The sequence below is a fragment of the Excalfactoria chinensis genome, chromosome 6, assembly GCF_039878825.1.
Source record: "Excalfactoria chinensis isolate bCotChi1 chromosome 6, bCotChi1.hap2, whole genome shotgun sequence".
Classification (NCBI taxonomy): Eukaryota; Metazoa; Chordata; class Aves; order Galliformes; family Phasianidae; genus Excalfactoria; species Excalfactoria chinensis.
In genome coordinates, this window is record NC_092830.1 from 21,500,980 (window position 1) to 21,523,147 (window position 22,168).

Sequence of the window (22,168 nt, forward strand, 5' to 3'; positions counted from 1 at the left end):
TAAACACACTGACTTCCAAGCATGAATCATAGTAGAAATAACAGCTTCTTAGGTGGAGATCTCAGTTCACAGTGTCGTGGTCACTGTGTATTGAAGCAATACTTGCTGACAAAGCAGAAAAATACAGGGTACAGCACTGCTTCTGCTGATACCAACATTGTTTTCCTGCCAAGTAAGAGGTACCTGTCTCCTTGGCATCGGTTACTCTCTGCCAAAATGAAAGCTGCTGCAGGAAAACAAGGTGTTGGGAGCCCAGGCTTATTTGTGGTTCAGCTTCTTTCATTTGCAAAAAACCCTTCCTTCAAAGCCAGTCTGACATCACCAGCTGTTAGAAGGCTGTTTACCTTATGAAGCACCTTTCTGAAAATGCCAGACAACCTTTGTTCCTCTGTAGGGGGATGTGGGGGAAAGGATTTCTTCCCCTTCCAAAACCACCCCAGTCCTGAACAAAATAAAGTCAGAGGTCTCAAGTGAGGGTGGCAAGAGGGAGAAAGAAAAGGTTGTGCAGCTTTTTTCTCCAGCATGTTCCACAGACAGCCTTGTATCAACAGGAGGATGCTTTCCCTCACCCTCCCAGTCCAGAAAACTAACTCTTCAGCCTTTCCTCAATACTCTCAAAATCTACAACCCTTAAAAATTATGAACTGCCCAAGCAATGCGAACTTCCGACCTTGTGTGTCATTGCCCTTTGTTCTGGACTGAAGGAACATGCATTTTCTGAGGCCAGTAGAAGACATGCACTTGGGTGCCCACTGGCAGAAGGGCACACCAGCCCCTGTGGGACACATTGCAGAAGGCACAGAAGGCAACTAGGAATTTGAGGGTACAACAAAATGACAGATGTATAAAATGAAAGACTCAGAAAACATGGCACAACTGTGTAAAGCCAGCCACACTGCTCAGTGTGGTTCTCCAAGGCAGCAAGTGCTAGACACTTCTGACGAATGTATCAAATTACATATTCCAACTGTGGTTATGTTCACACACTATTTTAAGGAGGAAATTCCTTCCTGACTAAAGATGATGATCCCTCATGTTTTGAAAAATCTGAAGGAAGATGACTGGATAATTTTTATGCATTACCAAACAACCACAAGCAATTTTCTAGCTCTCCAGCTCCCATTAATTTTTTCAAATCTTTAAAGCTGGGGACAAGAGTTGAGGGAAATTTTAAATTCTGATGAGCAATGAGTTACTACAACAGTAGAACAGCAAAATCAGATCTATTTTTCTTCAACAATTCCATACTGGAAAGTCAATACCCAACTTCTACATTCTTCTGGGACTGCTGTGCCCACATTTTCCAGGTATGCTTACTGATAGGAATGAAGTGTCTCTCAGTCTCACGTAAACTACCTTCTTCTCCCCCTTGCTCCTCATAAGCCTAATTCTTCTTTTCCTCCGCACCTAACTCCACAATGAAACTTAAAAATACAGTGAGAAATTCTTTCAGGACTCTTGTCTGCCATCTTAATCAGTACTACAGAATCTAAATGGTGCAGAACTGAGCCGAAGCCATCAGCTGGTACAGTTTCAGCTGCAGAGAGCAGCGCTCTCAGCTAAGCCAGTAGTGACTCTGTTTCTATGTAGAATGAATACAGAGTTCTTCAGAAAATCAAGCCAACCAATTACAAACATTATTTTCTTCAGTGAAGTGACTGAAGCTTTACAAGCATGGTTTTGGCAGCAGCAAATACATGAACTATCATTAAGGACTCAACACTTACACACTTTGTTTTCAATTTAAAAAAAAAAAAAAAAAAGCTATTTGTTGCATTAGCGTAGAAAAGGAACTGAAGTGCAAAAGAACATATACTGTATGCCTTCTGTAAAATACTGGCAAATTTTGGAGGAAAAAGGCTAGCATTACTGACAAAGCAGAATTTAAATGCTATATGAGATATTCTGATCTAAGTCTCCCTACAGTTTGCACAGAATAGTGGTTTTATAGCAGTCTCTTTCTGTATCTGGCTATGTATTGGTTAACCAATGCTTCTTCTAAACAGGACTGTGTAACACGCATTACTTTTCAGTTATGACAATAATGCTGCCTGGCAAAAAGGACAATCAGTACTTGTCACTTGGGCTAAGCATTACAGACACTTGGAACACAGTCATGGATGGCTGTTAGAATTGAGGTTATGCTGATGCACAAAGCAGAGCCTCAGATCTTTGTGTTTTAGGACAATTGTCAATGGGCTGCTAGCAGAATAAAGCTATAGAAAAATAAATTCTACTTCTCTCCTCCCAGTGGCAATTGACGTATTCCTCCTTGTTAATAGTATAATCAGAAAGTCCATAAAAGTTCCTTTGAAGTGATTAATCATGATCACACATCAAGATGATCAGATGTAACTTCATGTTTAAAAAACTTGCTGATCTAGATATGACTTAAACAAGAAATGAACAAAGCCTCATACGTAAGCAACAATTCATCCTAAGAGTTGTCTTCAGTTGGTGGACTTTCCCCACTGCATCAGATGCTCTTCTCTAACTCATTTCCACAGACGAAGTCCAGTCTGCAGCATTCATTGTCATTAAAGCATACTACAATATTACAGATGTACATACCTTTCTGTTGTGTTCTCAGTGCCTGTACAGGATATGCCCAAGGCCTGCTCACAGGCATTGTCTCTTCTACCAGTTAACACATTCACCTCTACATTGTACATACAAGTAATAAAGCTCAGGCTGATTCCAAGATCCACAATACATTGCCAAGAGGTCTTCTAAAACAGCTTATGCTACTATCTAGTTTGTAGTGATTTGTGCCACAAATGTATCAAATAGAAAGCAGATGGTAGGAGTGCCAACAAACTAACAGGTCTCTGTTCTGCCCCAAGCAAAGGCTAAGGACCAAAGCTAGATCATAAGCCTTGTAAGAGGCTCTTGGTTTATTAACAAGGCAACCTAGAGGAGCCTAGGAGTCATGGGAACACGACCCACAGGTATGCACAGCAAATTCATTCCAGTACAAGAACATATTTGCGGCATGAATGTTAACACTGGCTGGCCAATCTCTGTCACTATAAAGTTACTGCTACAGCAAGAAATGTTACCCTGTGAAAAGTCTCTACAGAGAACAGGGAATATTCAGCAGTCGAATTTTCACTCACTTGAGGATTGAGTACCAGGTAAAGGGATGGACAGGTGTACTGCATGCAATTACATGTATATATTCCATATGTTCTTCTGAGGAAAACCAACCATCAGGATGCTTTATGACATTCAAACAGACATGACAAAATTATTATCTCAAGAAACTGCAAAGCTTTGCTTTCTGCATGTTGTGATATATGACTCAAACACCAAAGGTTTCCGTTGTGCCACCAAAGTGACATTGACTATACAAATTAGATTTAATTATACTCATTTAGGCCACAGAAATCTTAGCACTTGGATGAGTGCAATGGAATATCAGCCTTATTGCTTAGTATATTCTCCAAAGGCAATTAATTTGGGTATTTTTGTGCTGCCAGGAGCAGGAAGGCCATTCTGACCATGTTGATTTCAGTGGCACTGCCCCACAGATGTGTTTAGCTCATTCTGTGCACTGATGTGAGAAGGCAGCAGGGTGCATCCACCTTGTGAGCCTCTTCCTCTTCACCCTGCTCCTTCCTAAGAGCACAGAACTGTACACAGCCATCACAGACAGTGCATTATAAAAATTTTTGTCTTCTCAGTCAAAGACAGGACAACAGACAGAGGATGGGAATATGCTGAGCCAATGGCATGGTATATTAAAAAGCCTTTCAGCTTCTGTTCCAAAACAAACAAAAAAAAAATCTTGATAAACCTAATTCCAGCAGCTGCTGCCAGCAGTATGTGGCCTTCCTTACCTTGGGGACACCTGCTGAGCTGCTGCCTCTTTAATATTAGATTAAAACAGTGGCTTTCCACATAATGAATTATGTATCTACAGTGAAGCTGTGCTACGCAGGGAGCCAGAGCTCTGGAAACAGAAGAAGCATTTGGTCTAATGGTCTACGTGGCTGGAAAACATCACAGATGGCTTTATGATTTGCCTGAACCCCAATCTGGTAACAGAAGGTATCAGGAAAGTGTGGCAGCTGCCTACTCATTCCTTCCCTATTAATAGAATCATAGAATTACTCAGGTTGGAAAAGACATTAAAAATCATCAAGTCCAACCACAGCCTAACCATAGTACCCTAAACTCTAACAACCCTCTGCTAAATCATGTCCCTGAGCACCACATCCAAACGGCTCTTAAACACAACCAGGGACGGTGACTCAACCACCTCCCTGTGGAGCCTATTCCAGTGTTTAACTACCCATTCTGTAAAGAAGCGTTTCCTAATGTCCAACCTAAAATTATCTTGGTGCAACTTGAGGCCATTTCCCCCTGTCCCGTCACCTGTCACAGGTGAGAAGAGACCTGCCCCACTCTCACTGTAAGCACTTTTCAGATACTGGAAGAGAGCAATAAAGTCTCCCCTCAGCCTCCTTTTTCCCAGACTAAACAGCCTATTTGTTATTGAGAGTAAACGTTAACTTGAAAATCCCTAAAATAACACATAAGGAGGAGAATCATAGCTATAAGCTTGCATATCTTGTGACTGCAACCAATTTTTAAGACAAAAAAAGTTGTCAATATTATTTTTATTTCAGTGGTCCACAGAATGAAAATGAAAACCCATAGGTCTCAATATACTAATGCCTTGTCAATCTGGTCTCTGCTATACTAGCCAGTTGCATTTAAGAAACACTTGGACTACCACAGAAGAGATTTAATATTTCTCTTCTCCTGTTTAATTTAAACTAGGTGATTATGTGTACACAAACACGAAAGCATTACGGAAAAATGATTACACCAGTGTTTCAGTTTTAACTAAGGAGAAACAGGCACAGAGAGGTTAAAATTATTTCTTGGGGCTATATTGTGTATCAGCAGGGAAATGCCTTCTCTGCACTAAAAAAACAGTTTTCAAATTCCACAGTGTGAAATTCCTATACACTAATGCAGAATTGAGATACAAGGACAGTAAATTATTGCAGGATGGTATTGGCTAGTGAGTAGCAGAGCCAGGAAAGAAAAACGAATCTACCACTTCCAGGCACCTTGGATTAACCAAACACTGATAATCACACAGAAAGGAATACTTTCTGAAGGTTTTGGTGTGCAAATGCAAAGGCAACACTGGTCCTAGAAAGCAGAAAGCAAAGAATGAGATGGAGTAAGCTGAACAGCATGAAGATTGCTCCCCCAGCACTCTCCAAAGTAGTGCTCTTGAAATAGGAAAGCCACATTAGAAATTAGGAGTGTATTGTGTCTTGAAAACTGCTCCCTCACTCGGCAGCCCCAATGGTTGCCTGGCACATCCTCTACTTGGAGAGCTTTAACTCGCAAGCTGAAGTCACTGTTCTCTCAGCAGCACATGTACAGCTCATTGAGAGGCACAGCGGTGTGTTGGCCAACTCTGCCAACTCCTGGAGAGAGTGTGGCCTGGATCCCACAAATGCCTAGATACTGACTGGATAAAGCCCCAGTTTCACTCAGATTTTAACACTGACAAGGGATGCTTGCACCAGAGCCACATGACTGCAAGTTTTTTGCTGAATGATGGCCACATCTTCCTGGGGCCTTTAGCACCCACAGGCCCATGGAACCCAGCACTCCGCTTCCTAGAGTCACCAACTGCTCAACACAGTAGCACGTAGCCATGATCCACACTGCCTGTGGGCTCACCTTCTACCAAAACACACTTTGATCCCAGGTACACCATCACAATGTGTTTGTACCTTGCCATATCTCCAGAGTATGGAAGGAATTTATTTGTAGTTTTTAAGACTAATTTCCTGGTGAAGTATTCCTGGAAAATAATACCCTGTGTGGTTCAAGAAGTAACAGTTATCCAGCCCCATTTTCTGCCTCATCATGAGGCTCTTGTCCTGTTTTCATCACTGGAGCAACCACCATATACATGGATAAGGAACTTAATAAAACAGAAGTGGTCATGTCATACTGCCTGAGCTGAAGAGTCAGAAATAAAGCTGCACCACAACCCTTATGTCCCTCTAATGACGGAGCTAACAAGTTGCTCTTCCCTCAGCCCTACTAGGTTGAACTGGTGATGTGTGGCTGACTGGCTGAAGTACAAACACACAAGGGCTCCATTTCAACATGACTGTCAGATGTAAAGCACCTTTACCTCCAGTCCCTACTCCCCTCAAGCCACAATGTTGTAAGGGTTTGAACACTTATTTTCACTGAGATTGCCTCCTCCTAACGCCCATAAAATCATCCACACTGCAAGGACATCAGAAAAGGAAGACAATCCAGAACAGGTGATGCATCAGAGCTCAAGGCCAAATTTTGCTTGTGGCCACCCCAGGGGTCTACCAAGAGAGAAGCACTGAGCATAGCAACAGAATACATTTAAAGTCATTATCATACAAAGAGACACAAACAGAAACCATCAAACACCCTGATGTTGCTGGGTGTGCTCTGTTCTTCCCAAGCAGCAGCCAACATCTCCTCCAAGAGAAACAGCTATGTGGCCTGTTTTCTGCATGTGGCATCGTCCCCACCAACCTCATTTTCCAAGCACAAAGAGGAAGCCCACAACATTAAAGAACACCCCCTCCTTTGAAGTTGAGATTGTTTGGCTTGCCTGGCTACAAACAAAAACTGTGTCTTAATCATCTGGCTTTGAAGTCTTGTAAATCTACAGCTGCAGTAAAGTAAGGACCAGTTGGCAATAAAACATGCAATGTTATTATTTTTGCATTAAAGAGGAAAAGGCTTCGCCAGAGCTGAAGCTTCTTTTACTCTTGATTTCTAATGGAGAAAGAGAAAATCAACAGTGACTCACCAGATCAGAGACAATTCTGTCTGTATAATATTTTACACTCCAGTTTTGAGTGGTAGTGAGCCAGTACTCAGTGAACCACCAAAGAGAGAGAAATGTTAATGTAGGAGGGCTTAGGAGAGAACAGCTTTAACAACAGGCTGCAGGTGGTGATAAATGTTTTTCATTGTTTTGATGTCTTGTTTAATGTGGGTGGGGGTGTAACTGTTTGGAGTTTGATGTTGCTAAATATTGGCAATAGGGGAAACAAGCGAGTTGTTATTTGTGTCTTTCCAGAGCCTGTCATTACTGTAGTTTTACCAGAGTAGGCTAAGAATGCATCACCAAATAAGAGCTGTGGGAAATCTTCACAGGAACAGCACAGTTTACAAAGCAAAACATGAGAGAATGCCGTGCTTTGGCTTACCTGTGTTATTTCATCGGTATCCCAAAGCACTCTCAACTTTCCCACCAAAAAAAAAAAAGAAAAAGCAACAAAGCAGAGAAGTAATCCAAAAAGCTTCTTAGCCCGTCCTGCTAATGATGGAGCACTGTGAGAATAAAGGTCACCTGAGGAGAAACAACCTACAGATAACATAGAGCTAACCTTCTCCAAAAGCCGAAGAGAGGAAATCCTTCACTGCCTGGGATTCCAGGTGACAAGGTTTTGGGGATCATTCCCAGCTTTGCTGGCTACTGCCTGTATCAATCTGGAAGAGTCTCCTTACTAAGACTGACTCCCACATGACCAATAATTCTGGCCACAACCTCATTCACAGCCCAGTTCCCATCCCTAGGCCATCTGAACATGTGGGAAAGAAATCACACACGATATCACTGCTCTTGCTTATTTGCTCTTTTGTTCACAAGAACAGGGAATAGCAAGCACCCACCAGAGCCTGTGGCTACTATAGATTTTATGCAACTGTACTTCTGATGCCATGCCTAAGGGCACTCCCTAATCATTTAATGCCTTTTTAATGACCATATTTATTTACTGGGAAGAATGGAAATCTCCCCACTTAGATCACAGTAAAAAAAAAATAATTCTGCAAATGAAGTGCTGTCTAGAAGGGAGTTACAGGGGATTGCCTGAAGTAACTGAATGGGAAGTGCCTCAAAAACTAACAGGAGCCCAATCTGGTCAAAGCAACATGAGTGACAGATAGATGCTAAACAGCTCATGGATACACCCAGCTAGCTCAGTACTCCCTACCCAAGCACACAATTCTGCCTCAGTGTTTTGGCACATCCCTTCCCAGGCTGTCCTGGAAACAAGGCAAAAAAGGTTAACACAGAGCAGAATGGGCATCAGAATGGCACAGGTTATCCACCATGCCCGGACCAGATGAATTTCACAAATCAAAAAGATGTCAGTGGAAGCAGTCTCACAGAAGCAACGCCCTGTACTCCCTCTGGTTCAAAACGATGCTTTTAGGAAAAATCAATTTGGGGTGCTCAGTTAGCTTAGGACTTTCCTGGCGATAATGACTCACTCAGATTATGGCTGCTTGCTTTAGGCTAAGGCTGCCTCAGCAACCTTTTAAAATTCCAATTTATGCCCATGTTAACTCTGATTCCAAAATGATCACTTCTTAGCCTCTGTTCTTTGCATGGGCTGGGTACCAAGCTGCTCCTCCCTGTTTCTCCCTTTCTCCCTGCACACACAAGTCATTCTTCCCAGGCTGAGCCATAGGGCTAGGCAGATTACAACAGTTGTGCTGTGACACTGATGATGACTCCAAGCAGTAGTCCCACCGAGGCCAGACTCAGCCACAGCTTATACCCCCCACCTGTTGGTTCACAGGGCTGAGCTCTCTCACACAGAAACATCTTCCAAGGATGCCAAATCCTTGCAGCAAAGAATCAGCAAGTAGCAGCTCCCTGGGCAAAGGATCAAGCAGTGAGCGACTGCTCTCCAGATTCCAAGTGTAACCTTTAGAGTCACAGTGACTCATGCTAATGCTTAGCTTGCAAGCCTCCACACCCTGTTGTGTCTAATACATCATAGCTTCTTACCACAGTGGGGCAGGGAACAGCTTACAGCCAACAGACAGCATTCAGTGGGATGCACACACCTCCTCATAAGAGGCATCAGAGCTAAATAATTATCTTCAAGTTGCATCTGACAAAACAGCGTTACCTTTTCTGGCCATGTTTCAGCTCCCTCCTGCAATGCCTGCTTCATACACAAGCAGGGCAGACACCTCTCAATCATCATCTATCTCCAGGGACACTGCTATCAAGACACATGCAGTAAGGGAAAGAAGTATCACTCAGTCAAGTGCCTGAAGCAGAAAAGCAAACAGAGGGAGCACAAACTGTTCTGTGCCTCCTTGAAGACTGTTATATACATGTATGCATACAACAAAGCAAAGAAAAAAACTGAGACTTTTTTTTTAATCCATCTTTCTAATACGGTCCTAATATCAATACGATTATATCCTTAAAAAAATCCTGATGTTTGTGTAAATTTGTGTACACATTTTGCTCAATAAAAATATTGAAAGTTGGTGCCAGTGATTACAAACCACCTAAACTCAATTCTTACATCTTAACTGTTGCCACTTCCTGTGTAATACCATTTTAAATAAGAATCCTTCAGGAAAAACAAAGATAGGCTTGAAGATAATAAACTGTTTTCCTGCAAAACCTTCTCTTTGGCTTGAAACCTGAAACAAAAACCCACAATTCAACCTTCTAGCTATGCCTTAGAAATGATTTCTAAGGAAAATGTGCAACATAAATGCTTCTCCAGGTAAGCAAGTCAGATCCCCTCAATTGATAGATGACTCAACTACAAGTAGCTCCTTTTCCTTTACTCGGAGCCCTTATCTGGACTGCTCACTAGAAAAATGTCATAGTAAAGAGACGAGCAACAGAACAAGAAAAATAAAAGGCAAGTGTTTCTCTGTTAGGAGTTAATCACATCATTAATTTTTATAGTGCTAGAAGCAAACTGCTCTCAGTTTTGTATCTACCTGGAAGTAGAACAATCACCTTTCCTGGAAAAGCCCACACAGCAAACATCACAACAGCAAGCTAAAGACCTACATGAAATCATGCACTCAGGTAACCCTGCAAACAAAAGATGCTAGGAGGAAGCAAGCATTTCCTTCGTTTGGTGTTATTAAAGTTATTATTTCAGTGCAGATAAAAAAAATAAACCCTTTTGTCAATAAAAACCAAAATACTGGAGCATTATCCAGCTGCCTACATGACTTATTTGGAAAAACAAATACACACAGATTCTGCTCCTATTTGGTTCTTCATTAGATATTCCATCCCTGTGCAAATCATATGCTTCATGTTTAAAGGGTTAAGCAATCTCTCGCTTAGTCAGCTTCAGTGAATGTAAAACGCAAGATAATAACACACTGTATATTGAACCAAAAAAGCGTACAGCATAATAAAACCCCTGTGCTAACCGACTGGCAGTATGAATAGATCCATTCCCACTGCTTCTTAATTCAAAATAAATCCTTTACTGAAATTTAAGGCAAAACAGACAACACTAAATACACCAAAAAATATGACTTACCCTTTCGGAGACACTTGCTTTTCTTAAGGTATTTGGCAGTAAAAAACGGCATGTCTGCAACACTGAGGTTTCAGCCAAAGCTGACCTTTTATTACCAAGCTCTAAGAGCAGAATGACCGGACCAAAGCAAGAAAGCAAATTATTATACCAGATCTCTAATATGTTCAATGATGAGCAAGGGGAATTCAGAGTCGGATAAAGTATGTCAAGTTGCACGGTGGGGATTGCAGATATCTTTCTGCTCATTAGCACTGCTGTTCGAGTTATTTAAAGTGTGCTCGGGGGAAATGAGGACAATTTCCATGACAATATGTGCAATATCATATAAGGAGGAAGCATTATTTTCAGGCAGAACTTCTGCATTACTCAGCTGCTACAGCAACCAACAATACGTTGAAAAAGGAAAAAACCTATCAGGTTTGGATAAAACTTGCTTCTATTAACTAATTATTGTCCAGAATGAAAAATGAATTGCTCAAATGACATCTCTCATGTCATGCTAGTGGGCTATCCCCTGATTTTGTCCTTACACACTGGAAACCTTACTAAGCAGTTAAATCATCAGGAGGTTTTTGGTCCAGGTAGTAATACCACTGCTCTATGCCTCAGTTTCCCTGCCTTTTTGGGGGAAGGCGGGGGGGAAAGGGGAGGCGACAGTACTGTCATGCTTGCATTTGTAAAAATGTTTGAGGTCTTTGGGAAGTGGTTAGTAAGAGAAGAACAAGTGCTTAACCTCTCTGCTTCGCACTTTGTGATTATGGCTGGTTGTTTTCCCTCACATTGCCATACTGCTTCAAAAGACTAAAGACCACCACAATATCTCCTGATTTTATTCAATTGGAATCCAATCTGGAAATTCAGTCTCGTTGCTTCTGCTGCCTTCCTGAAGAACTTAAACAGCTTGATGCTGATTTCATATCCTTTCTAATTGCATAAAGTTGGGGCAGGACACTTAAATGCAATGACATACACCCATGTCAGTGATCCTCCCAGTCATTGACCTAAACTTCAGTCAACTGCAGCTACTGCTTGGTGCAGTTTCTCGGTGCCACAAGTCAGCTTGGGTGTAACAACCAGATCAAAAGACTCACTCTCTTAAAAGCCTAGGAACTTATCATGGAAAAAATAAGTAAAAGCAAAAGATCTGAATTTCCATGAGCATTTCAGCTCTTGGCTTTTACTGCTCCCAGTCTTTGGGATACAAGTCATCACTGTACTGAGGGGCAAGAAAACCAGTTGCCTGATACAGACAACATTTATAACTCCTTGTATGACTGGATTTGAAGTTGGCCTATTTAGAATAATAATAATCTGAATGCAACTAGTTTTATTAGTATAATAAATAAGAATACCTAATTCTATAATGAAGACTGTAGAAACTAAGGCTACACTGTACAACACAGACCGCTAGTAGCAGGGCTTTCTCTTGAATCACTTGATATCAGTGCATTAATATTTCATTTAGGAAAACCAAGTTTCCTCTATACTGAAGGAAAATTCATTCAGCAAGCAATCTGAAAAACTTTATCATAGCTCAGCACTCATAAGTCCTGCAGTGCTAGATACATGTCATTGTTACTGCATCATTTGCACCATCATACCAAACCAAGCTCCCTTGCCATACCAGTTATGGGTGCCTGCCTCCAGTGAACCACTGCAGGCTGGGGCTGGACCCTAGAATGGATCTTGGGCAGGGAGGAGAGATGAGCAAGCCAGATACTGTCCTGTCCTGGGAGGTAGCACACCTTCTGCTTCAGAAACTGTGCTAATCTTTCTCATATTAATATGCATACATCTACAGGAGATGGCCCTGCTAGGGCGTAGGGCTTGGCCCAGATAATCTCCAGAGTTTCCTTCCAACCTTAACTACTCTGAGATTCTGCATCCATTTCATCCAAGATGGGACAATATTTAGCTGGAACACATTTCTCCTCCAAAGGAAGAAACCATAATGTGTAAGTAGGGAAGGAACTGATTTACTGAACTTAATTGACATTATATTTAATCTGGAAATCTGGATCCTAATATGTCAAAGAAAAAAATACAACTCAAAATTTGCTATCTTATCTAACACAATTATGTCATTCAATTTTTTCCATGGAAACATCTAGGGGGACATTCTGCTAGCACTTCCAAAAGATGCAAACCAAAGATTTATACTAGAAACTAGTTATCTTGAAGGAGAAACTCAGTGTTATCCTCAGAGTTCACCACTCATCACTTCCCTCCACTGTCACTGTTTGGTACATGGGAAAGGACACAAAGCCAAAAGAGCCCACAGAACATCCCCTTTCTCCTTCAGCTTCCTCTTTGCCAGCCAACGTGCTCCCCAGTCACAGACAGGCTGAAGACTTGGCTGAAGTAAATGTGCCCTTTTGCTTGCAGTAAATTACAAAGAAAAAAAAAAAAAAAAAAAAAAAAAAAAAAAAAAAAAAAAAAAGAAAGAAAGAAAGAAAGAAAGAAAAGAAATACCCAGTAAAACCACAGCACCCCAAGGGAATTCTCTTCTCTGCCAGGGTCAAATTTAGATTAATGCAGTAATCCCTTCCAGCTGCACAGAAAACTGGCCATTTAATGACCTTGCACAAAATCCTACTGCTTTCAGCTCCAGTACCTCTATGTTCTGCCTCATTTCCAACCTTGTCCTTGGAGCTAAAAGCAGAGGTTGCTCTCCTTGCAATTTCCAGAGAGAACTTTGGACTTAAATATTTATTTCTCTCCCTAATCCAGGGCAATGAAGTACAGGCTCTATTCAAGTCCCCACCTCCAGTTGACACAGACTACTTTGAGAGACTCTAGGACCTTGCATCTTCATAACAGGGGAACTGTTTAGTCTTCTCCCTCTGGTATTCGTCTGTTGCCCTGGCACAATTTTCCCTAATGAGCAACTGGAAAGGAGAAATCAGATGAGAATTTATACCCAGACAAAAATCTGCAGACATCAAGAACAAACTGAGTTGAATCCAAACCCTTAAATGCATAATTCACCCAGCTTTCAGTCTGCTTCCTATAGTAACACTTTCAGAAAGGACTAGATATAACTGGGACTACAAGAAATCTAAATATTTTTGTTATGTGTCAACACTCCAAAAACACAAACTGACACTACTGGCAGAGTGCACAGAGCATGCAATCTTTGCTATTAGCAAGGGACCAGCTAGAGCAGAGAAAAACACCTAAGACTCTTAACACTACATTTTCTGTAGCAAGTTTCAGTTTTAGGTCCCGAACAGCCTTACTAAGAAAATCATCATCATCTCCCCCATTTTGCAAGATGGGAATCAGAGAAAGGGATTGTGATCTTCTGTACTATCGACAGATAAAAAGGGAATAAGATAGAGGGACATTCTTCTGGATGCACATAAGTGACCGACGCATAGGGTTTTTGGTTCCTTTTCTTCTGTGGCCTCTGAAGATGTCACCATCTGAATGATACAGTGGAGTGACACATAACAGGCACAAAACCTGCGGCTTTCTGTTAAAGCGGGTAGTTGTGGCCACAAGTTGGAATTTTTCTCCAAGTCACAGTGTTGGGGACTTTCTTCTGTAATTTCCAACCTGGGCAAAGTTAGCATGAAACTCAAAGGGAACAAAGTAGCAATATTCTGCCTTACTGTTACAACTCATGATACAGTTACATGGTAGAATCACATGGCTCTCATATCCCTTAAATGCGAGACACACAGGTGACTGGTGGGGCAGCAGGAGGATCTGAGGGTGCAGCAGATGCCCTTCAGCACCCAGCACCATAGTGGCCGGCAATGGAGAAACAGCTTCCTCTTCAGCCACCGAGAGCAAGCCTGGGGCTAGAAGGAACCAGGGCTGTAGCTCAATATGGTGCTTGCCAGAGGATGGCATGGTTCTCACTGAGCAAAAGCTGCCATGCTCTGTGAGTCCTGAAGCAGGAGGGATACCAGTTGACTGCTGCTGAGCCCTCATATCTCCTGCTTTTGTTTTATCAGATGGAAAATGTAAGCTCTCAGGGTGCCCATTTATAAAGATTTCTCCTTGCCTGTACAGCCACAAAATGATGAGGGAGAAATTTCTGTCTGTTGCTGATGAGGTCAATAAAAGCTGCCTTTTCTCCTTTCAGCGGCTTAAAATGTAGCCTGCCCTAATACAAGTAGGGTCATTCTAGTCTGTGACCACATACATAAATTGTATCTATAGAACAAAGGAATTTCAGGTCAATTAAAAAGATCCTGTGGCTACAATATTCTCTTGGGAAGATGCCATCTCCATATGCTTATTGCAACCACATAAATCCCACCCCCTCACTTGCCTTGAGCAAGTAATTGTCTTTAAAAGCAAGCAAAATAATTATTTTTCCAACATACTTGTCATCATTAATTATGGCCAGATAACCAAGTAAGAGCTCATGCCTGGGCTTTTAAATGCTTGTAGCTAGTTAGCATGGTTGCCTGTAACATTACTGTTTTTTTGCAGTGTTAACACTAACATACTATGGCTTCATTAAATCAAGGTACTCACTGATGAGCTAAGGCTGATTCAATGCAGAACACCAAAGACCTTTCATGTTTATCTGTCCCACAGCAGAACAGGCTAACAGTTTATACATGCACTATGGGCATATTCAAGCAGCACTGGCTGTGTTTCTAAAATCATTTTCAAGCAAATGTGTTCCAACAAAGTAAGGATTTACAAACCATAAAAGCTAGAATATGCAGGAATTTGTCAAAAGTCCACTAACTTACAGGCACGTCACTGCCTCCTGGCCACTTCTGCAAAACTCTGGGGCTGTAGTCTGTAAATATCTGATATTGACTTCTATAAATAAACAAATATTAACTTAAACTATGGCTTGGCTCTGCACTTCTCACTGAACCAAGTCTCCCACTGGAGCTGATGGGAATTTCCCTGCATAAGGACTACAGAATTTGGCTCACCTTTCCTTTCTGCTCTAGTTTAACATGTGAGGGGAGAAACGCAACAGACAGTATTTATCTTGTATGTCCTTTTCTCTATTCTGCTTATGAGAGCTTCTTAAGCTGAAGAGTGATGTGCTGACCAACCATTTGATACGGCATATTACAATACCGTACAAAGTCCAGTGAAAGTCTCCAGAAAGCATTTTTAATCTTAATTCATTTTTAAATGGCATGTCTTCAAAATAGCAGTGACTTACATTTGCCAACCAGCTCACCAAGAATCTGGTCTCTGAATCATTGTTACCTCAGGCTTCCACAAATTTTAGTTCAGCTGACCAAACCATAAGACAACTTCCAACCATCAGGATTTTTTCATTATTATTTATCTTTAGTTTCTGAGCCTTTACAGATCCTACTTGGTAGCTTTATTTCAAATCCACGATCAGTAAATATATATGTATACATGTATATATATTTATTTATATATGTTGTTTTCTATTAATTAAAGATACAAGTTTTACATAGCTATGGTATTCAGAATTAGGATTCTTAAAGGAAAACACACACAGAGGTATATGTAAAATCTGCCACCTAAGCAAGTATTCTTTCTTTATGACCTTTGTAAAGTCATATCTCAAAATAGGTGGGATTCAGATTTTCTGAATAGGCCAGAGCCAAGATTCTGTCTCAGGCTCCCTTGTAAACATGCTAAAGAATCCTTGCTCTCCCTCCTTGCTCAGGATTAGTCCAGCCCATTTCTCAGCCATAACAACACACAGCCATCATTGAGCTGTTCCATCTCCCTGTGATGCTAGGATTTTTTAGGCCAAGTTGTATCTTTCTCTGAAGTGCAGTAACCTGTATTCCTATGTGACTGTTCCTACAATGTTTGAGAGAAATATGCTCAAACGGGTGGGGGATGAGCAGCTCAATAGTTACTCATGTCCTTACAGCAAAGGTCCTTACATCAGTACTGCACTTTGTGTGGCACCCCACAATTTTTTTGCCATGGAAAATTTATATATAGATAAGATAGCTTGTTATATCTTGCTTAAATCACTTCAAAAGTAACATAAATGAAATTATGTAGGCACCTAAAACAAAATAAGGACAAAAAATGTAGCTATGGTGCTAAGTATGAAATCTACAGTGCTTAGTTAGAAGATACTGATAGAATAATACACTTTTACTAGTGGAACTGAGTACAAAGCCTGCTTCTAGTGACATGGGGTAAAAGAGGACAGGATAAATCACCGCAAACCTGCAAGCATTAGGAGGAGAGGGAAGGAGCCTTTGCTTATATCCTCAGCACAGGCACAATTCCACTCCAAGTCCTCCTAGCAGTTTAGCACTGATATCTCCACTCTCTGCCTCAAACAGGATAATGAAAACAAAGACATGGATATGAGAACCAAATAAATGACTGCATATGTAACATAAGCTAGTAGCACAAGTTCTGTGAGAGTATCTTTCATCCTGGAGCACCACAGCCACAATCACCCAAGAACAAGCACCCAGCATCATGAAGTCTCTTGCTGCATTATCCAGCAGCTGGCTAACACACAGCCTTGCCCCATCTGTGCCATCAAAAGGATGATAGCCAGGGGCAGCAGTTAACAGAAAGGCTCTTTTTCTCCCTGAAGTGAGCTCTGATTTTCATCCCCATTACACAATTGCTGTTCCACAATCCCTCAAGCATACATAATGTAGCAAAGTGATCCCAACCTCACCATGATAACCACCCCAGGCTCTTAGAGGCAAGGGAAAAAAGAGGAATAAATGGTAAAACACAAATCAACCACATACTGAATTTCAAAGCTGCCTTTAATTACAATCTCTTCCTGTTTCCTCAGGTGTTTTGAGCACCGCTCTAAGCAAGCCACACTGGTAAACAGAGTCCTGATCATCTTGTTATACTCATTCAATTACCTCGTGTCTGCCTTGTCAACTTACTGGCTTCAAGAAGCTGAAATCTAGGCTACTGCCCAGCTGGAGCATCAAGGTATTAATAACTTCAGTGCTTGCATTTCCACACCACTCCACTGGGCAGGAGGCTGAGACAGAACTCCTTTTCAAATAATAGCATGAGGAAACAAGCAAATACTGCAGGTTCCCATCGTAAACCAAAGACAAGGGTTAATTACACTGCTGCTTGTTTGTGACCTTCCCCCCTTCAGCCCCAAGTCTAGGCCAATATCCTTTCTGTTCTGGTGATTCTTCCTAAAGCAAGGACTCAACAGATAGCCTTCTGCTTTCCCTTTCTCCTACCTGAGCTGAAAGCAGGAGAACACCCTCTCCTCAGAGCAGATAATTACAACAGTAATTGTCCCAACTAGAATACAGTCTGATTCAGTCAAATTAAATCTGCCTTCACTGTAAGGTGCAGCAGGGGAAATAAATACAGTCATGACAACTGGTCAAATTCTCGGTAGAAGTCAGTCAGATCTTATGATCTATGACCTAATTCACCCATAGCTGAGGATCTGGCCCAGTTTCTTTCCTGTGCATAAACTACAGCTTTAGACCCATTACACGAGCTCCAGAGATACATATTCACCAAGAGGATTTCAAGGGATGATGCAGAGATAGCAGCACAGACTGAAGATGCACTCTAGCAAGCCTACAGCTTAGATTAACAAAGCCAAAGATGAACCATCGCAACTTATCCCACAGTCCACACTAAGCAGAATCTTTACATGGAGACAGACACCGGATACCTAACTGCTGGAATAGCTGCTGCTAAGGCAGTTCTGTGGACTAGAGACCACAAAGGGGTATTGTAATGTACAGTGCACAGTCAGCCTCAGGCTATTCTATACAGAGTCATCTCCACAATAGAACAGAGCCAGAAGAAATGAAAATGAAAGCTCTGTAACTGCAGAAGAAAAAAAAAAAAAAAAAAAAAAAAAAAAAAAAAAAAGAAAGAAAAGAAGGAAAAGATAAAAAGGATTTCAAAAGGTATTTCAAGGAGACCAGAAACATTTCTTAATTCAGTGCAAATGAGTTAGACCAAAATTAAAGCCACCTAAAATACAACATTTTGCATACATTTAAACTTCTTTTTTCTGCTGATGTATGTTTCTCATCTGAAAACTGAACTACAGCAAAATAAAAGTTAAACAAAAGCAATAAGTGCAAAGCTAAATGAAAAAACTCTATTTAGAAGTCAGCAAACTGTCTAGGAATGATGCAAAATGTTTTTCTGTTGCTTTGCTGAAAAATAATTTCAACTTCTCTAATCTTCCCAAGGAAGCCTAAAGCAATATCTTTTCCCCAGATTTCCTCCTCGAAGATCATCATTTTCCTAGGAAAAAAAAAAAAAAAAAAAAAAAAAAAAAAGGATAGGTAAAGAAACAAAAGAAAAAAAAGAATTTTGCTTTTCTAAGTGGTCCCTGGATGGAGCCCTATGAGTTCTCTGCTCAGGGAAGACTTTGCAGCTCACATTGTTGAAGGGGCTCAGACAGATCTTTACCCAGTGGAGCTTGAGATGGAGAGCAGGAAACTTTTCCAGTCTCTGTGCTCTGAATTACTTTGATCCATCATCCAAATAACAGTTCTATCTTCCACCCAACCAGCTTCAACAATAAGGACTGTCAACATCTTGGTCATTCTGCTAGGGTACACAGGTCCGTGTGTGTGACTATACCACAACAAACATCAAACTCCCTTTCAGAGTGGAGACAATTGCTCTCAAAATGTCTTCCTACCCTCTTAACCTAGACCCTGTTCTGCTGTTTCTTCCCCATCCCTCCAGTACACAGCAAGGTTTCAGAGTACAGCACCTTCTGCATCTTCAGTCCTGCCATTCATGGCTCTGAGCCATAGCTGGATATTTTTAAGAGCTCCAAATGCACCCCTGCAGCCAAGAAGTGTGAGAAAACTTTCTGGAGTCATCTTTTCTCCTCAGATCTTTTTTGGTATGCTAACTAGAGCAACCATGAGTAAGTAGTACATTAGCTGAGAATGCTTCACAGTTCCTATCTTGACACTGCACAGTGGCTGACAGTGCAAAACAAGAACCACGGTGCACTGTCTACCCACTGTTCATTATCATGGAGCCACTTCAGAAGCCACTTGCTCAGCTATAGATGTCACTGTTGAAACTGTCTTCAGTTCTGTTGCAAAAGGAGCATGGAACAAGATCGCTCTTGGATCAGAGCATCAAGCCTAAGGCCAGCAGCCAATTCCCAGTCTGGGAATGCTGGGAGACACTGCTGGTATTTGGCCCACTCCAGCACCACTTCAAACAGAGATAAGATTGCTGCTTGGACCGCAGGACCTAGCACAATTCTGTCATTGTAACTGGGCTCCCTGATTCTGCTGTATTTATCTGTGCACATAACAGTGGGTTTGCTGTATAGGCACTAAACTGTTTTAAACCTTGTGCTAGCTCTACCGTAAAGAAGAATCACTTTTGAATAGTGGGGTCAAGTTTACATTCCAGCCAGTAGGTTTCCAGCTAATTATAAACCTTAATGTTATCATAACCTGTATTTTTACAAGCACATGGGAAAGAAAGAGGAATAATCCGTGTCATGACTGGCATGAGCCAGACCCCTCATCCAAACAAAAATATAAGAGATGGGAAGATGACTAATTAATAGGGAGGTGGGAAACGTGATGGATTTCAGCAGCAGCACTGGCTTACAAATAGCAAAGCATTTCAGCAAAATGGATTGCTGTGATGAGATTATAAAATAAGCAGAGGAGAAAAAACAAAACAGCAGGGGCAACATGCTCAGAGCTCATTTGAGTACCATATCCCATGGCTCCTGAATTCCTTCTGCAGTAACTTAAATTGCCTGGAAAACAAACACTGCCACAGGGGCTCTAAACTGTCAGAAGGACTCCTTGAAAAGGCACTATTGCAAACAGCACAGCAAGCTGGAAAAGCAATGTACAGGAGTCAGAAGAGAACAGTAAGGTCCAACAGAGTACACCAGTCCTGAACTCTGCTGGAACATGGCTTTGTTCCCCTTGCCACAGCCCTCCTTACGTGATATGGAGATGACAGCTTCCTATTTCTGTCTTGCTTAACATGGCAGAGGTTCCACAAAAATTAATGCTGGCTCTGTAAGCTACCAAATCACTGAACAAGGCATGACTGAGCTAGATCAGGCACAGATACAACCACATTTCTGTCAAATTAGTGAGAACACAATAGAGTTTACATCAGCCTTATGCCAGCTGCAGGAGAAAAGATAACTTAATTCCACACGAAATTGCCATGATATAAGCAGGCCATATCTGAGTCAAAATATAACTTGCTGTTTAAAGCCTTGAGGGGGTGGGGTGGTTGGTTTGTTTGTTTGTTTTTTAGTTGGTTTGTTTTTGTTGTTGTTGTGCTGTTTTTCTCTTAATAAAATTGAAACATCAAAATTAATTTATATCAGAAGAGTACTTGAATCAAATGGTTGCATCTTTATCACTAACAGCTCCAAAAACAAATTAAATTTTTAAAACAGCCTCAGACTGTCAACTGGTCAGTGCACATTAAATCTCTTGTGACAAGCCACGCAGTATGAGGCTTTAGTTGCAGCTGTGCTTCTGGTGTTATATCTACAGTTTTGTTTGCATTAAGGTCGACTTCATTTAGACACATCCAACATTTCTTTCTTTCTCCCTAGAGAATACACCTTGTAATGTTTTATTCAGCATTCAGATAACATCTTTATCAAGATCAGTAAGTAGGAAAGCGCAATTGCATTTGAAGATAGTAAAAGTGCTGCAGACTACAGAGAAGTAGAGCAAAGAATCCTACACTGGATACAAAGACAAAAATAGCCACTAGAGATATAGCCCATTAAAAACACTATCATATTAAAACAACGCGTACGTTATGGAAAAATTGAATCCTGGCAACTGTATGAGATGACAGAGAATGGATAATTAGGAAGGAATTTGTACGTGATAAAAGCAGTAAAAGAAAGCACCATTTGAGCTGCAAAACAAGAGATCTCACAGCATTAGCACCCTCCCAGCACATTACTTTGCTCAGAGAACCTGCATGTTGTCACAGTACCAAATGCTGTAGGCCCAGCTGAACACCTTCCCAGCCTTATGGCAGGACACTTTCCTGGCTACACATCTGAATCAACTGATTTCATTAAAACTGTAAAAAAGCTTAATTTCTGTTAACACCAGAGGTTGTAGTTTTCAGCCAAACCACCAGTTGACTGAGTCTGGATATCCAAGACACCTTCCTCAGCTGGGGTATGGGCTGAAGACAGAGCTACCAATGAAAGCAGTGGCAAAACAGTGCTGGACAGAACGGGAACACAGCGCCCCCACATCAGTGTTAATTCCTGCACCAAACTCAGCATATCACCACTTGCAGTGAGCAATTCAGTGCCCCACTATTTAACCTCACTGCCTCAGTGCTGTTTCCTGACAACTAGCAATGAGTTGAAAAAAGTATACATGGAAAAGAAGACAGGCTTTTACAGCAGTTCTGTTATTATACACTGTATCTGCAGGCTAATATAAGTAGTTGGGTAAGGCTATCTTAGGTTCCTGCAAGGTCTCTCCCACCTTTAGCAACCGGGGGTGCATGCATTTTGGGCTTACACAAAATACAGTGCTATGGGAAAACAGAACAGGATAGCAATTCAATGTAGAATCCATATTTCTCCAATCTCCAACTACCTTCCTCTTTCCAAATGCCTCTCGCATCTCTCATCAGCCCTCACTAGAAGCCACAACAGATTCTTGTTTCTGCAGCCTCTCCAGCTTCAAGTGGTGTAATTGGCAGAGAGCCATGCATATTTCCTAATCAACTTTATTAAAACCCTTCATTACAACACGTACACACCACTTGCAAGTTCATGACAAAAAAATGAACCTCTAAGGCTCAATTCTCACATTATTAACAAATCAATGTGGCACTATTCAAAAAAAAAAAAAAAAAAAAATCTTAGTAAAAGCAAA

At 41.3% G+C, this 22,168-nt stretch overlaps 1 protein-coding gene across 4 annotated transcripts in view; it reads right to left on the reverse strand.

Moving 5' to 3' along the window:
* ARHGAP22 (Rho GTPase activating protein 22) overlaps positions 1–22,168 on the reverse strand; it is a 119,929-nt gene that overhangs the window by 44,261 nt on the left and 53,500 nt on the right. The window contains exon 1 of one of the 4 annotated variants that reach the window (XM_072340482.1): positions 10,353–10,641. The exons of the other annotated variants lie outside the window; for them this stretch is intronic. Within the exon in view, the coding sequence (XP_072196583.1) occupies positions 10,353–10,404 (52 nt within the window). The 5' untranslated portion in view covers positions 10,405–10,641. Of the gene's footprint in view, positions 1–10,352; positions 10,642–22,168 lie in introns of those variants that run through there. 4 annotated transcript variants of the gene reach the window in all.